Below are 18,446 nucleotides of genomic sequence, written 5' to 3'. Positions count from 1 at the left end.
ATGGGAGCTATAATAACGTTTGCAAACTGCAGAGAGAGTCTACCAACCTTCGGCAGCATTTCAGTTAATCATGAAACTACTTTTACACAGAGGCTTTTGTCCATAGTCAGGCTAATACTTGCAACTGATTCGGGAATTGAAAATGATGAGCTGCCTTGTGTCATGGTAACATAAAGATGGAGGTTGCAGTAGAATTTAGTGTATATATTAATATGTGTAATCAAAATACATTCTTTTTTCCTTCTTTAAGGAAAATCTACCCAAATAAATACCCAAAACATATTTAGTGGATGATACATGTATGCAAGCAGATATTGCAGCTGCCGAGACATTCTCTGTAGATGTCCCAAAAGTGGTGCTCTCTAGTTCTCATAAATAAATGATGCCCACTATGGCATACAGTACCATAGCTTTCATTGAAAAGGTGCGATATTCATCCATTTAAATGGAGTGACATTGCGGGTCATGTTAGTTCATCCAAGTCAAATGTCAAAATGATTTTTTTTCCATCTGTTTTTCTTACCAGAGAAAGCCACTGTTTGGAGCACATTAGGGCTGTAGCTGAGCATTGCTCAATAACTCGAGGCCTCAACTGGTTTCGAACTGAACTGCTGCTACATATGCAGCGGAGACAAGCAATTAAAAGGTATAATAAAATGAAAGATTTACACTACTTACAACATCAAAAATACCAATTCCAAGAATGTAATAGATGTAACAATAATACAGCTAGTAATTGAGAAGTGAGGGCAATGAGTAATCAGACAAAGTTTTCCTTGTAATAAAGGTTTTACTGTGTTGCTTTCACTGCATATAAATTCTCCTTTACAATAAAAATATCTTTATTTGGTACAAAAATACAGGTCTTACTAATGACAAAACTATACATTTAAAATTTATAGCATTTTTTTTGTTTTATCTTTACAGTTAATAATCACATTCTCTTAAAGACTGACACGTATATCATTAATATTTTTTCCCCCAGGTGGTACAAACTGTACAACCCGGGAAGTAATGTGGTTTAAATTCACAAAAGCAGATTTTCATCTTTTTTTTCCCACTGGGAAAAAAACATCAAATTTGCTCTAAATTTTTTAATTTACATTAGTTAAAAAAATTAACTACTTTTCTTTTAATTGTTTGGTTTGTGTAGATAAATCTATGGCCCCAGAACTACGAATCTTATCCCTATTGCACACACAATGGCACAGAATGAACACATTTTTAGACAGGACCTACTGTTCAAATGTAATAATCAGAAGCAGTTTATTCACTGCTAAATGGCTTCTGTAAATGCTGTTGGGAGTCCTAGCTCCTAATATTTCTCCACACTATGTCTGGCCTGTACTATGGCCAAATAACAGCACTGTTTTTGCCACACACTTGAGATAAATATTTTTATAAAAAAAGGTTCATTTTTGTATTACAAAAATATTAAAATCTTTGGCATTTAGTGAAGATTTAACAGTACTCAAATTTCCAAGATATCACTAAAAACCTTGCTAAAAACCAAACCTTTAGAAACAGGGTTATGTCTTCATTAGAATGTATACTGTGCTTTTATGTATAGATACAAAGAGAACAAAGTTATGGCTTCTAGTCCCACAATGTAACTGCATCTTTGGCATAATACATACTTGTAGTGTCTGTGGTAACCTCCAAGGAAATTAATCTTATACACATATATAAACATACACCCCCCTTTATGTTACAATATATTGCTATATATACAACTTGGCCTTGATTAAGGTGCAAATGCATTAATTCTGTATACAAACAGCGGAGAATATTAATTATTAAACCATTCACTCCAATCCTGCAGGTGGCAGTGTCCTTTTAGGGAGTATTTTGCACATCACAGGAAAGTGGCATTTCTGTTTGTTTGGTTATACTACCAAGTCACCAAACATGTAACCAGCACATCATACACTGCTGCATTTTTCTACCAATTAGACTAAAAGACAAAACCTACAAATTCAAGGTGCATTGCTCAATATTCTTTTTACAAAAATATTGGTGTTGATCCAGTAAAACTGATTTGCTGGTCGCTTCCTTTTTTCAAAATAAGGTGAAAGGTGCAATGTTCAGGGCTCTGTGATGCATGGGAGCCCCGGATTTAACATCTTCCTTGAAGAGACGCTACCTCCAGGCCTTGCTTAGTGCGTTACACCTACGCATGCAACTGATTTGCACCTCATTGCTGCACCAAACCTGAGGTACCTCAATAATGCAATTGAAAATGAAAATGCCCATGTAACAGGTCTAGCAATGCAGACACAAATGTTTTATAGGTGCCCACAATTATGTTGGAATTCTGGGAAGTACTGGTGCATTGTGGATTTAAAAAAAACAAAAAAAAAAACACGGTGGGCAGCATCAGATATTTGTGCTCAGCACTTGACACTTAAGGCAATAATGTTGCATCTGGCTGGTGCAGTCGTCGGCCTTCCCTTTACAAAAATAAATACAAAAAAAAAGACGTTGTTACAAAACATAAAACACATCACATCTCACCACGGTGCTTTCATTTGTTCCCCTATTCTCCTTACTACTGTATTCTGGGGAAACTCCATTCAAGGTGCTTGAGCTGAAACTGGAGTCTACCAATGAAAAACCTTGGTGGACTCAGGTCTGTCGAATAGAAAAGGTTCAACGACAGTTCCCCATTCATTGCTAGATATGGCTTTTTTTTTCTCCAAAAAGTCCAAGTTTAAGATTAGGAATTAGTGTTGATTCTACAAAAATGAAAAGTTTTTTGTTTTTTTTTAAATAAATCTCAATGCTTGTCATCTTCTCTACAATCAACTCCGTTTCTTCCTGAGGGCACCTTGGTTACTGCAAGGTTTTAATTCAGCATACTGCACCTGTAAAAATAAACAGACATGATGTTTGCTATTAAGTAACTCTAGCTTGCTATAGACTGAGTTAATGGCTCCCCAAGGAGAGACCCAGGGAAACCAAGGAATACTCAAGGTAATGAATCATTTTCTAAAGTTAAACAAAAGAACGCAGAGAATTAATTGCAAAAAGGATTTGAGAAGTCTCCCTTTGTTTCTTGATGTGCAAATATTAAATGTATTTCTTTTCTAATGAGACACTGGGGTTACAAGATGATTTTTGCAGGTACACAGGTCTATTTTTATCACCTTAAAGGTATAACACAGTCTTACGTGGTTTAATAATCCCCAGGAGGTTACAGGGAAAAAAACGCATATTGCACAAATGCAATAACCTTCTGCTTTCGAGCACAAATAATATGTCAAAGTATATGCTTAAAATGATTTTTTTTAATTGTCCTAAAATGATAATTGATTTGCAGTAATCACAACCAAACCAGAAGCAAGACTGGGCAAAGTACAGGACAATTTTTGGGGGGTACAGTAAAAGTAATTCAAAAACATGTCTTAAGTAATTCTGTAGAGCTCCACAACATGACGTAGAAAGTAATGTAGAAAAATGAACACACATTCTGGACCAGTCAGTAAAGCTGTTACAATGTGAATATACATCATACAAAAAACTGCCTTATGAGTTTCATGTCTACAGCGCATAACCTATGTTATGTCTGCACAAAATTCTTATTTTTTTCATGGTAGCAAATGTACTGATCTACTGTTATTCATGTGTTTGCCTTTACAACATTAACCTTCTGAAACGGCTCCCCATTTGCCAATGGTCTAGGGCAGTGCTGTCCAACTTCTACGGTGCCGAGGGCCGGAATTTCTCTAGCATACATGGTGGAGGGCCGCTAATGGAAGCCAGTTTTGACCACTCCCTTTTTTAAAACCACACCCACTTCAAACCACACCTATTTTATCACAATGGTGGTAGCACAGCAAAATCCCAAATGCTTGGTTCTTACTGTGGGGATATCAACCATCATTCATATGTGAAAGAATTATGTCATATTAAGACATACCCTTAAATTCCATATGCCTCCTCCTCCCCTGTGGATAGCAGAGCAACCCCCAGTACATAATTACACACCTTAGGGACCATTTAATGGCTATTTCCAACTGCTAACAAACTCCCACAACAAACCCCTGCCAGGTTCACCTCCCACAAGCAGCATAGGGCAAGCAGAGTATGGCAAACACAGGCAGCATTCTGCCTGTCCTATGCTGTCTGTGTGTGCCATACTCTGCCTGTCCTACCCTGCCTGTGTGTGCCATACTCTGCCTGTCCTACCCTGCCTGTGTGTGCCATACTCTGCCTTCCCTATGCTGCCTCTGTGTGCCATACTCTGCCTGTCTGTGCCATACTCTGCCTGCCCTACCCTGACTGTGTGTGCCATACTCTGCCTGCCCTACCCTGCCTGTGTGTGCCATACTCTGCCTGCCCTACCCTTCCTGTGTGTGCCATACTCTGCCTGCCCTACCCTTCCTGTGTGTGCCATACTCTGCCTACAGTACCTATGTCTGAGGTGTGAAGAAGTGAACAATGGGAGTGATTACAGTCTGAGCCTGAGGTGTGAACACTGCAGGGGGTGAACAATGCAGAGATTAAAAGGTGTGAAAAACACAGGGGATTACATTTTTAAACAATACAGAGGGATTACAGCCTGAATCTGAGGTGAGAACCATGCAGGGGGCCAGTTAATCTCAGTACTGATACCATTTAATGCTTACTCAAAGGTAAGCCATCAAAGCAGCCAGACAGGTGGGGGGCCACACAGAGGGGGGTCGCGGGCCGCATGCGGCCCGCGGGCCGCCAGTTGGACAGCACTGGTCTAGGGCATAGCATATGGGACCATCAAACACTTTTACATATATCTTTGAACTTTTTAAAATTTAAAGATAGATCTACAAAAGCTGTGGGTTAGAAGTTATCCAAAATGATGGCAAAGGGCATGCCCAACATTCTAACTCGCACATCACATGCGTGTGTCTGTCATAGTGGAGACAACAGAAAGTTGGGTTTGGAGCAACATAAACAAACTAAACCTTTGTGTTAACTAACTAATATAACGTTTCCTTATTTTGTTACAGTTCCTTTTATTTAACATTTTGCTAAGGATGAACTGGATTTCCTTCTTGCCATGTGTAACTTTTTTCAGATGGGCTTTGCTGATCATACTAGGAACTGAAAGTGGTAGTGGAACTGGGTCTGTATAAGAAAGATAGGTTCATAGATCTGGATTGTTACTATACTCTGATTGTGGAAATGCAACTTGCCTTTTGGACATCAGATGGCACCCTGGAGAGGAAATCTAGGAACTCATTGTTGTCTAAGGCATAGGGATTACGCAGCTTCTTCGTAAATTTATTGATGCCTACAAAAAGAAACAAGAAAAAAAAGAATGTAAGAAGAAGGTAAGATGTTTTAGACACAGTTTTGTCTAACAGACTGCATTAGGCAAGATTTAGCGCTCTTTGGGTTGATCTGCATGGAGATTTGCAGTGATCTGTAAACCTTGGCAAAACCTTTAGAATGATCTTCATGGTTTCTATTTTGCCAAATTAACTTCTGAACGGCTCTGTTAATTATGAAATTAATTATGTTTTGTTTAATGAGCATATGCAGATTTCATCTATGCAAAATATATTTTCTCTTTCATATGTTAATGACTTCAAACATACAAATGCTTTACTGTAGAGTATATACTAGCTCATATGGAAATTGAATGTTATAATCATCACTCATAGCACCTTCCTTTGTGTGTGCAAGTATTATTAGCAGTGTAACTACAATCCGATAGGTAGGGCCGTCTCTGCTTCCCATTCTACATTTAGCACAGGGGAAAGACATACCTTCTGGTTATAAAATACCACTCTGGATTATCACTTACCCCAGATTAGAACAATGTACCTTAATGGCACAAAGTACAGGAGCACTGTGGCAATCATCAAAATACAGCAGGCAAGTAGTGACAGGAACGGAACACTCCAGTTAAAAGTGCTGCAGGAATAATACAGAGAGGCATAAGATTCTGCTCAAAAGACTACATTTAAATGGCAGCAAGCAAAGGATCCCATACTACTGATAAAATAAGGAGATTAATATCATGACTGCCATTGCTGCTGGTTAGGGGGTTGTTCACCTTTAAACTAACTTTAGTATGAAATAAATATTGATTTTTTGAGAATCTGCAATTTTTTTTTTTAATATATTTGTGGTTTACAATTATTTAGCTTTTTGTTCAGCAGCTATCTGGTTGCTTCAGTCTTTTTTACCCTAGCAACCAGGCAGTGGTTTGAATGAGAGACTGGAATGTGAATAGAATGACTAGACTAGAAAGATAAGGAATAAAAAGTAATACATATAAATACAATAAATTGCAGCTTCACACAGCAATAATTCTTGGCTGCTGGGGTCAGTGACCCCATTTGTAAGCTGAAAAGATTTAAAAGAGGAAGGCTCTGTAAAATAAACTATATGTAATTAATGATAACGACCCATTGCAAAATTACTAGGAATTGGACATTCTATAACATACTTACAGTTAACGTAAAGGCGAACCACCACTTTACAGACTATCAGAATTTTTCAAAATCCACACTTGTTTAGCTGCATATTTGCAAGCTATTTGTCCAAGGCAATGTGAGAGACTCCAATTCCCACAATGCTTTGCCTACTTCTTTATAGGTATTTGGAGAATTGGGGTTTTGGCTAGATGTAGTAGATGTAGGCATGGTGAGATGTGAGGGGAATAGGATACAGTTTTCAATAAACTAAATTTACAGGTAACATTAAAGTCACAGAAAATATTGAGTGAATAGATATTGGAATGTTGTATTGTCTTTTAAAATGTGTTATTCTATTATATGAGTATCCTTTTAAATGATGCAGCATTCCCATGTGTTCATGTGGCTGAGAATTCCAACCGTTCCATCTGATGGAAAAGGTGACGCCTCCCCCCGTCACCACCCAACACACATACAGCATTATAGAATGTCTTATTTGGAATTGTTATTTAATTGATGCCGACGTTATGTACATGCATTCACTCAGTGCTGAATCTCTATCGTAAACATTTCTGTGTCATTTTACAACAAACCGTCAGAAAACGATGGTAAACAAGGCCATACATTTGTGTCCTAATCACAGAAGCACACTGTCAATTACACTAATTCGCCCATTTAATCTGTGGCCCCTTGCTAGTCACATACACAGGATAGTGGTTTGCTCGTCAGATACACAGGATTCGTACTCAAGGTTAAAACATGCATCTAATCTAATGCATTTTCAGATGATTCTGTATAAGGAACAGCTTCTGGGTGTGATTCTTATCAAGAACCAGACACTGTAAAACTTTCTTTGTTTCACTGCAGATTTAAAAGCGCACACAGACATACACATAAACACTGAAAACCGACACACTGGCTGATCAGCAGGGGAACATCTCTAGTGACCGAAGGTTGATGCTCTAAGTTGTACAACCATTTAAGTGTTCTGTATTCTTCTTTCTGCCTGCTAGCTGAATTCTAATTTTAAGCCCTTTGGTACAATGCTTTACTGGAAATAGCTGCCTGGCCGAGATGTGCGCTGAACATGAGACGCGGCAGAGTGTAATCAGGAGGGAGTTTAGTCAGGCTCCTGGGGAGTTTAGAAAGGTTGGATGGTATTTTTTCCTTGAATGACTTTAAAACCTCTTAGAGGAAAATGCACTGACAATTAAAAGGCATAACTCCAAGGCAAGAATAACCTCAAGTAGAAAAGAGGTGTCAAAGGCAAAAGCGGTTTTATACCAATACCAGTAAACTAATGCAATAATAAAAATACATAATAATAATCATTTTACAAGAATGGGCATTCTAAGTCTGTGAATTCTTTGAATTAAATGTGTCCATAAAAAAATATTGGAATAATTTTTTTTTTTTTTTTTACTTAAAGTCAAAGACGGAATTTAGAACCAACCAGGGTAAAGATCAGGTGTTTGGATTTATAGTACAGGAATGGGATCCGTTATCCAGAAAGCTCCAAATTACAGAAAGCCCGTCTCCCATAGACTTCATTTTAATCAAATAATTCAGAATTTTAAAACTGATTCCCTTTTTCTCTGTAATAATAAAACAGTACCTTGTAATTGATCCCAACTAAGATATAATTAATCCTTATTGGATGCAAAACAATCCTATTGGGTTTAATTAATGTTTTAATGATTTTCTAGCAGACTTAAGGTATGGAGATCCAAATTACGGAAAAACCCCTTATCTGGAATACCCCAGGTCCCGAGCATTCTGGATAAGAGGTTTTACCATCATTTGAATCTCCACACCTTAAGTCTGTTAAGAAATTATTTAAAGATTAAATAAACCCAACAGAATTGTTTTCCCCCCAATAAGGATTAATTATATATCAGTTAGGATCAAGTACAAGGTACTGGTTTTTTTTTTTGTTTTATTACAGAGAAAAAGTAAATACATTTTAAAAATGGAGTCTATGGCAGATGGCCTTCCCGTAATTTTGAGCTTTCTAGATATCAGATCCCAAACCTGTATGTGCGCAGTGGTCAGTCTTGCAGCAGTTGGTAATGTATATGTTGACTTGTCTGTGTGTGTTTCCGCCCATGTTCCAAAAACATACAGGAGGGTAACTAAATATTGATGATATTAACCTTACTGTGTGTAATAGGGACCTAAGGCAATACACAGTATGTAAAAAAACAATTCTGCGGCTTTTCTGTATTCATTTTACAATTTTTTAAGTGACCCTGACATAATTACACACCATTTAAAAGTGATTAAAATGTCTACATGCAAATTAAACAATGTTCCTGGTAATTGCTTTTAAGAGCAGTTATCAAGGAAACAAAAACTGGAGCAAAAAGCGCAGGAGTAGCTGGCTGGGTTGGTAAGTGGAGCCTCTTATTCTCAGCCAGCTAAATGGAGGTGGCCTGGAAGGTCACAACTATAGAAAATAAAATCTTGTAGGTTAAGGTTAAAGGCACACAGGGCAATGCTGGACATTTTGTCACCTGACATTTCCTTGCTTAGCGGTAATGAGCAAATCATAATGGGAGCCAAAAATCAGCCAGAGATTGATTGAGCAGATTAAAAATACCTACTTGTGAATGTGATCCTCCTCCAGTGGGATTTTCTGCAAAAAAGAAGTAGTCCTGGCACAACAGAGCTTCTGGGAGCGGGGAAACCCCTGCTAATTTTTTAAGTGCACTGCAACATTTCGGGGGCATGCCCCTTTGTCACTCAATAAATTATCAGGGGTTTCTCTGCTCGCAGAAGCTCTATTGTGCCAGTAGCTTCTTCTATTCTGGCCTTTTGGGAGGGTGCCAACCCTTTATACTGGGCAACAAGTAAGTAATTGAAAAGGTGTAGATTTAGTGGTGATTTCTGTAAAATAGAATTTGGCTGATTTGTGGCCAGATATCATTCAGTCTGGCCATTGGGAAGCCCCCATATATTGCCTAATAAGCTACCAATCTAAAGGGGTTGTGTTGGTATCTTTTACCAGGCTGTTTGTTATTAAAAAAAATCTTCAGAACTAATCAGTATAATGCCCTTTTAAAGCCCCCACAGACCAGCACCTCAGGTAAATAAATCTGGGACAAGTATGAGGAATTAAGGTTGAGAAAGATGCCCCAATCACATACTTTTTAATCCGTTCACCAAAGCAAGCGAGTTCTTCCAAGACATTCTGAACCGTTATAACAATGTCTTGTATCATCTGAATTCTGTCTCTGATGCTCTTTCTTTCAGATTCCTAAGATGAAAGATAGAAAAAATGTTAATTTAAATTAAGGAAATAAGTACTATAAATGATCTGGATATACGGTACTTGGGGTGCTTTGATTGTGGCTACCTGCTACAACAGCTACCGTTACTTGGGCTTGAAATGTCATTGCTGCATCCAGTAACGCTAAACGCTAATCAAAACACCTTGGATGGAAAATGTGAGCAACCCAAGCACAAAAAGACATGTGATTTTTTGTGGTAAAAACTGAGTAAAAAAATACTCAGTTGGCAGCAATGACCTCAAGCGGATAAAGAAAAGAGCCAATAGAACACACACTGTTTGCTAATGACCAGCGGAATGTACAGTATTTAGTCATGGTTCCAGAAATGAAGCTGCTCGCTACAAACAGAAAAGTTCACAGACCGCTCCCCCCCCCCCAAATTTTTTTTTTGTTTTTTTAAGCCTGAGCAAGGTGCTTCAATCAAAAAACTCTACAGTGCATAAATGCAGTTAAAAACACATATGCCCTTAAGGGTGCAAAATAGATTCCCAAAAACACTCCACGTACCCCATATGATAATGTCCCTTTAATAAAGTCTGTATGAAATAACTAGCAAAGGTTTAAGCCCCAGGACAAGTCTACTCCTGCTCCAGCATACAGAGAGAGAGATCATCTGGCAGCAGCACAGACACCATGCTGTCTTTATTTACACATTTCAGATTGAACTAAGAAATGTGGTGATAACACAGTTTAACAGCCACAACATTACTTCTGCTGCAACTAGCAAGCTGCTGGGGGAAAAAGTTACTGTGATTCAGTTGGAAGAAGAAGAACATAATGGCAATCGCTTGGAAGTTTATTTTCTCCGTGCACAAGCGCAGAAATGAATTTTGTGTTGGTGCAGCCACTTCGGTGTAAGAAATTGATACTGGTGCCTGGCAGCAGTGCAATACCAGACACATATTTTTGCTTTCATTCAATGGTAAAAAAATCAATATAGAAATATAATACAAAGCGTCAATGCTTCATCTCAACTACAAGCAGCATAGACTCCACACATTACATTAATAAATCCTTATTATTTACATATATACAGTGTACAACTATAAACAAAATAATATAGTGAAGAAACATATATAATATAGATACAGGTATGGGACCGGTTATCCAGAATGCTCGGGACCTGGTGTTTTTCAGATAATAGATCTTTCTGTAATTTGGATCTCCATAACTTAAGTCTGCTAAAATATTAAATAAACCTTAAATAAAGCTTGTTTTGCTAAAAGTTAGTTAAAAGGTGAACAACACCTTTAAAGCAATGGAGCACCTGGGTACATGTCAGGGAGAGCGGCCACCAAGCCCAAACTTTTCCAAAGATTTCTGGCCTGCACATGCGCCAAGCCTGACCTGGAACAGAGAATTCCTGGGAAGATGATGGCTGCCCATCCTGCCATAGCCCTGGCCAATGAAGGAAAGCATGGGCCTGCCATACAAAGTAAGCAAGTCACTAGCGGGAAATGGGTTTCTAACAACCTGGCATCCCCAATGACTTAAACTTGCCTTGCCTTTTTATTTATAATAAAAGCATCCCTGTGTAGGAAGACTATCCATAATGTAAAGTAGTTGTTGTCAAGGCACTCATATTCAACAACTAAACATAAATGCTCGCAGATGCTAAAATGAGAATGCTGTAGTTCAAATCACTTCTTTATAAACAGGACTGCCCATATGATTTGAGGTATTTCTAATCCAAGACCCAGTGAAAGAGATTGAGAGTTATTTAAAAATGTTCTGAAGCCACGTGTAAAGTGGGTGCTGTAAGGGCAAAAAGGAAAACTGTGCATCTGCAAATAAACGCAAGTCAGCGGCAAAAGAACAGAAAAAAGCAACACACAAGGCAGTCTGTTCCTTAAGGAATCTTCAGAATTAATTAGCATCCAGAAGATCAGTTTTGCATAATGTTTCCAGGACCAGATGTCAAAATGAGAAGTTTGAATGTTACCCTCTCCGGTTGCAGCCCCTGCAGGAAAGGGCCCTGTGATGTCATTATCCCATCACACCCCGGACAACCACAGAGGCTTCTTTTAAGTTTGACATGATATCATCTGAACCCTCAATGCTTGAAAGAAAAACTCAAATAATGGACAGCTTCAACTGGGGAAAAATCGTCAAATAAGTGCACTTTTATCTTTCTCTGTTTCCTGCTGTTCTTTGTACAGTGCAGAAAGGAGTGAACCCGTGACACCCGTACAGGGATTTTAACCCCCTTAGGAGGGATAACATAGAAGGGGGATTACAGTGTTCACTTCAGCCATTAAAAAAGTGGGGCTTGCAAACTATAAAGGGAAAATTAGTAGGTCATTACTGTAAGACTTAGCTGACTTAACTGGGGTGTGCTAATTAAAGTACAGGTATGGGATCTATAATCTGGAATGTTCAGGACTTGGAGTTTGACATATAATGGATCTTTACATAATTTGGATCGCCATACCTTCAGTAGGGTGATCAGTTATACATTAAATAAACCCAATAGGATTGTTTTGCAGCCAGTAAGGATTAATTATATCTTAGTTGGGATCAAGTACAAGCTACTGTTTTATTATTATTACAGAGAAATAAATGTTTATCGTTATAATTATCTGCCTTCCAGTAATTCTGAGCCTTTTGGATGACGGGTGTATAATGGGTCCCACACCTGTACTTTAATTATAGATTGCAAACAATGCTGTAGATGCCATTTACCTTTTCCATGGTTTCTTATACCTTTACTCTCAATATTATTTATTAAAACAGTCAGCTTTGCCACCAAAATAATGGTATAGAATAGATTGATGTATGCCCTTGTCTTAATACTATTTTCCACACTTCCAGGCTGAGAATCCCTGAGCTATCATAAACTACAGCTCCCAGAAGCCATTTCTGGCATTGAGAGGATGCTGCACGTTGTAGTTAGAAAATGTTAATGGCAGTGTGACAATTTTCCCACAGTTTATAGGAGATGCAATTTCCTATAGAGGGGGAGCATAAAGGAAATGTAAATGATTGCTATGGCTACTTGAGAGTAAGGGATTTATCTTTCAGAGGGAATGTTCAAATTCCCAGAAGTTATGCTATGCTTGGCATCCACACATTCGCTTGAGAAAACCATTAATAAAATAAACTCTATTATTACCATTAATTTCACAAAGACTTTTCCCAAGTGAACCTCCACTTAACTGTTCTAGAGGTTTCAGAGCCACTGTTGTCTGCAGGAGTATGTGCAAGGAAGCTACAAATTATCAACACAAACCTTCGGGGGTAGCAATCTAAATACATATATATATATATTTAACTTTTAAAACTAAACCAGTGTTTCTGGCAAAGTCTCAGGCCTTAGCCAAATCAAACTAATCCGTCAGAAAAGGAATACGCGCAAACAATAATTATTCCACTGGCCCATACTTTCTATTTAAACAAATCGCATACCTTAATTTTTTGCTTTTGCCTTTTCTTACAGTTACAATTGTTATATTAATAGCTGAATGTATAAAGAGATCTTGCTTTGTCTTTCCCCAGTGTTACTCACTTTCCATAGTCCCCCTATTGTGTTGTAATACTTCTGCAAGAATCAGCAGGGAAATTTGGGCAGGTAAAATTGTGGGTAATTTATATACCGGAAAAAAACTATTCTAGCTTAGGTACAAAGCACACTGCAGCAGGATAAGAGAACAAACTCTGATTTAATATAGGATGTGAATTCAATGGTCAGTTATCACTAATTTGATCCTTATAGAAATGTAAAACCCAAACAACTAAAATTTTAACCAAATCAACCTTCTACAATAATTTCTTGACATGTATCGGCAGCATGTCATTTGCTTATTCTTTATATGCAGGGTTGGACTGGGCCTGCAGGACTCCAGGAAAAAAAACTGGTAGGCCCTGGCCCTCTTGGGTTCTGCCGACCCAGACCTGATCCCTGCCTGCCCATGCCTGCAGCAAAAGAAAGTATAAGGCACACGCGCAGTGGGGGAAGGTGCTGCTGGGGGGTAAGCGGGCAGTGGGGGCCCGCGGGGGCCCCAGTCCGACCTTGCTTGTGTGCTGAATCAATTTACTTATGGTACAGTCTCGCAGATCTCTCAATGCTTGCTGATACAAAGTCATGCATTCCTTTCCATGTTTCTCCAAGGTACCTGGCTAAAGTTATATTTATTTAGTTAATTCAGAAAACTTCTTTGCTGTAATAATGGTAGCCTTTGTGAGCAACAAAATATAACAAACAAGTGACGCTGACTTACTTTTTCATCATCTTCATCATCATCACCAATGTCCATTCCTTCCTAAAAGGCAATGAAAGCAGATTAATTTGTAAAACATGTATATTAAAAAAGTTTATGGGACAATGATTTATTTCACCAGCTTAATGCTTTAAAAAAAAAAAAAATTGTGGGAGGTGAAAATGCCATTCCCTGCCTGTGGCCCCCTGCCATTCATACATAAGGGAAATACTCTGCCTGTGGCAGGTGCCAGGGCTGTCAGGCAAGGGTTAGGAACATCGCAGTGGCAGATTAGAAAGGGCATTACGACTCCATGCCCTAAAAATCTGAATGTGCGCTTTATGTCACATAAACCATGCCCCAAGCTCACCCCTGCACAATGACAAATTCAATAGATAAATGTGGTGAAACTACAGAATGGGTCCTGCATGTGTCCTTAGTGAACCTTATCTGTTTCATGCCAACGATTTAAGGTTTGCCCTGTCGGGTGTATTAAGGGGAAACAAAACTAATGATCTTGTTCATTAACTGTCCCCTGCATCTCAAAGAGATGCGGACATCAAAAAAAGTCCAAAAATTCCAAATAAATAATTAAATTATGATGAGTTTATACAAGTCCCTGCTTAATGCTATGTTGCTTTAGGAAGTCACAGAACCATAAATGAAAAAAAGGCTTGTTATTACCTCCTAGCACTCCCTAGTTGGGTGGTAAATAACATGGCTCTGTACTGCTTTTAACGTTGTGGGAGTGCAGTGGTTAAACAAATCTATACTAGCTTGCTTGTCTATATGTGAAACATACTGGTTGCATGGTTCTAACAAAAAAAAAATCCTCAGGGCTCCTCCAGCTAAAAAGGGATTAGAGGTGAACAATTATATAAATCCCTTAAGGAGACACTTCTGTCGAGGGACATGTTTTATAAGATAATTAGAGTGTTGCTTTGGGAGCGACTTAATCAAGTCTGTGTCTCCAGCAGGCAAAGCGTATGAACCCTACTGCTGCAGTGCAGAATGTACAGGGTAACAAAAAAAACAAAATCAATACTGGGCTTAACTTACCAGGTTGTCCTGAGTGCTGACCTTCCCAGTTGTGATCATGGTGAAGTTGTAAGCAAAGAGGAGCAGCAGGAACAGGGGAACCATGTAAAGCTCCAGGTGCCAAATGGTTAACAAAAACACCTACAGAGAATAAAACAATGGTAAAACACAAATTATTGTTTGTGAGAGAGGAGACTCAGTGTTAATGCAGTTCTCAGGGTGTAGGTGGGGGGGAGGAGGGTAAAGTTATTCAGAAGATGACAAGATTGCATCACGGTGTTCCTAAATACTCCCATCTCTTTCATTTTATTATTGTGCATTCTTACAAAGTTTCTGTTTTCCTGATTTCCAAACTAAAGAAGAAAATACAGCAGGTGAACCACTGGGAACCTTTGCTCCAACTGTCTCCTTTTATTAAATCAAAATACACTTATCGCGTATCTCTTTACCACCTATGCCTCACTCAAAAAAAAGTGTTTGAATGTAGCAGAGATCAGCAAATCATAGAGATTTGGATTCCTACTGCTGGAGCAAGTTTTTTATGCCTATTGTGTGATTGCTGATGGAAATTCAGCTATCTATATTCTGCGTTGTGTGCCATTTTGCTGGTTTATCCCTCGGGAGACTTATAGCAAATTCCAGCTTCACACCAAAATCAACATTAATTTGGTGTGAACAGCCAATCAGTTTGCAACTTTGAAAACAAATGGACCATGGAGAATTTCAGCATCTCTGTACAACATAGTCTATAGTGCCCACAAACACTCTATATTAAATATGATAATATATAAATATGATTTATATCATATTATTATAGACGGTGAGATGCCAATTGGTATGCTTAGATGCTAATAGCACAGTGGAAATTATTTTAGACACTTGGAGAAAGCAAAGAGCACCAGTGGGGCAGCATAAACAGAAGAGGATTGCTCTGAGGGCAGTCTACACCCTCCTACTTTTGGTTTAATCTGTAAGCTAAATGAAACTGTATCTTACTTATATAAAGGACATATCTAAACTTATCATCTGTATCTTTTACACAGCTAGTCATAGTGTAACTTTTCTACTCACAGAGGAGATAAGATACCCCCTAGGTAACTGTTTTATCAAGCTAGTTGGGGAAGAACAGAACAAAATGCAGCAATCATATAATTCTGCATCCTTACCATTTGGTTGTTAGCTCTAAATTTTTACAGAAGATCGTTTCCATTTAATGAAAGACCGGCAAGTCTTATTACGCAAGCCTGTTCAACATATTCTGTGCTAGGAAATAGTTCCAACTTTGTAAGTTGAAAGCAAGGGCAACTGAGAAAATATCCCAAGTGTTTTAGTAATTAAACGAACATGCATAATGAACCATATGCCCAAAGGGCTTACTCTTCATGTGGGCCAGATTTTTGTTTGAATTTTTAATTTTTATATTCAGATGAAACACAGCCTATTACAGAGACAGCACTACATTGCTCTAATATATTCCAACTTTTTACACTGTGAATATGGATCATTCAGCACTTGAATACATTCTAATGTAGCAGAATGCTCTGGTGCAGGGATGCAGTTGAAATCAAGAGCAACTGGTTTAGTGAGCAGCAAGAACTTCTCTGCCCCACCAAAGGGAAGTAAAAAAAAATCAGATGGAAACTGAGAAATAAAAATATAGAATAGAAAATATCTCTTTAAACTGCCTAGCCCGGTTGTCCCCAACTGTGTTTACTTGTGAGCCACATTCAAATGTAAAAAGAGTTGGGGAGCAATATAAGCATGGACATGGTTCCTGGGGGTACCAAATGTGGACTGTTATTGACTACTGACTATATTGACTATTTGCTACTGGCAGCCTACAGAAGGCTCTATTTGGCAGTACACCTGGTTTTTGTGCAACCAAAACTTGCCTCCAAGCCAGGAATTCAAAAATAAGCACTGGAGGCCACTGGAAGCAACATTCAAGGGGTTGGGGAGCTACATGCTGCTTGCGAGACACTGTTTGGGGATCACTGGACTAGACAATTCAGTGTGGCATATCACACAAAAGTTATCAAAGGGAACATTTATCATATTTCTTAAAAGCCTGGTAACCATGTCAGACATAGAAGTACAGTTTGGCTGAGGAGGTCCCCAAAATGAACTTAGACACATAATGGAGATCACTTTGTCTATAGTAGAATGAAAGCTTTTTCTGCCATATCACTCCATCCCACAAACAATATTCTCAGAATTCTCCATAAAAAGCTAAAACCCTAATCCTACAAATGATACATAACAGCAGGTGAATGGTTTCAAAAGCACAAGATGATATTTTGAAATTATTTTTGTTGCCTCAGAACAATCCACAGTACATTTTTCTTAGCAGGGAAAGGGTACATTAAGCATAGCAGAACAACAGAACACATGGCTGAAGAATGAAATGTTTGAAAGCTGTAACACTATCTTGACCTTTTAAAGGGATGTTGTACATGGTAAATGTCAGGTATTGCTGTTACATTGGATTTCACTTTTAATTTTGATTGCTGGTCTAGGAAAGAGAGACCATAAATCCCTGGCATCACTTTTAAGAATACGAAAGTCACACACAAACCCAAGGAAAGAATTTGAAAAAGGAACAGAATTTAAACTTTAAAAATGTTGGATGGCTGTTCATCCTATTCACATGAATAAAAACAAAGAACCAGCTACAAGTACTGTCATCATATCACTGTGATGCCAAGATGAAAAGTTCCCATTATGTCATCACTTTAAGGTACCTTCAGTAGAAAGACCGATAAAGTGGCATTTTTCTGCCAATAGATTCGTCACATTAGTACCAACTAGAATGCTATATTTATTCTGCAGAAAGCATTACCATACCTGAGTAAAGAACCCTAGAAGCTTTTTCTGTTTGTTTAAGATAGCAGCTGCCATTTTAAGAAGCTTCCTGCTGCAGCTTTAGCCCTTGCAGGTAGGGGAGAGAGGGGAGAACTGCACAGACTCTGGCCCCGGGAATGAATGATTTTTCTGAGAGAGGAAGTCTGATACCCAAAGAACATGTTTACAAAAAAGGAGACAAGAAATCCTGTGTTTCTTTTGATAGAGGACTCAGTGCAGCATTACTGTAACTGCTTATGGCTGTATTTACATAGACCTTTCTGATAAAGCTTAATTCGTTTTTACCTTTCCTTCTTATTTAAGGAAGTGTAAACTAATTAGGAAGGAAAAGTTGAAATCATTACTTAAAGGGTTACTGTCATGGTGTGTATGGTGTACTTTTTATTTCTAAATTACACTGATTACATAGCACATAAAATTCACTCTACCATTCAAAATTTTATTCTCGGAGCAACAATGATATTTTTTCAGTTGTAATATTGGTGTGTAGGTGCCATCTCAGTGCATTGTGCCTGAGTCTGAGCTTTCAGAAGGAGTCAGCGCTACACATTAGAACTGCTTTCAGGTAACTTATTGTTTCTCCTACTCCCATGTAACTGGAGTCCCAAGCCGGACTTGGATTTCTTACTATTGAGTGCTATTCTTATATCTACTGA

The 18,446-nt window shown here is 38.3% G+C and overlaps 1 protein-coding gene across 3 annotated transcripts in view; it reads right to left on the bottom strand.

The window, feature by feature from the left end:
- Positions 1-774: 774 nt before the first annotated feature.
- mctp2 (multiple C2 domains, transmembrane 2) overlaps positions 775-18,446 on the bottom strand; it is an 88,833-nt gene continuing 71,161 nt past the window's right edge. For all 3 annotated transcript variants that reach the window (XM_031899237.1, XM_031899236.1, XM_002933311.5), the window contains 6 exons: positions 14,950-15,069; positions 13,912-13,953; positions 9,551-9,660; positions 5,789-5,898; positions 5,175-5,272; positions 775-2,864 (listed from right to left, as the gene is read on the bottom strand). In XM_031899237.1, coding sequence (XP_031755097.1) covers positions 2,802-2,864; positions 5,175-5,272; positions 5,789-5,898; positions 9,551-9,660; positions 13,912-13,953; positions 14,950-15,069 — 543 coding nt within the window. In that variant the 3' untranslated portion in view covers positions 775-2,801. The remainder of the gene's footprint in view (positions 2,865-5,174; positions 5,273-5,788; positions 5,899-9,550; positions 9,661-13,911; positions 13,954-14,949; positions 15,070-18,446) is intronic.

Source organism: Xenopus tropicalis, chromosome 3 (genome assembly GCF_000004195.4).
Source record: "Xenopus tropicalis strain Nigerian chromosome 3, UCB_Xtro_10.0, whole genome shotgun sequence".
Lineage (NCBI taxonomy): Eukaryota > Metazoa > Chordata > Amphibia > Anura > Pipidae > Xenopus > Xenopus tropicalis.
This window is presented reverse-complemented; position numbering and strand designations above follow the sequence as displayed.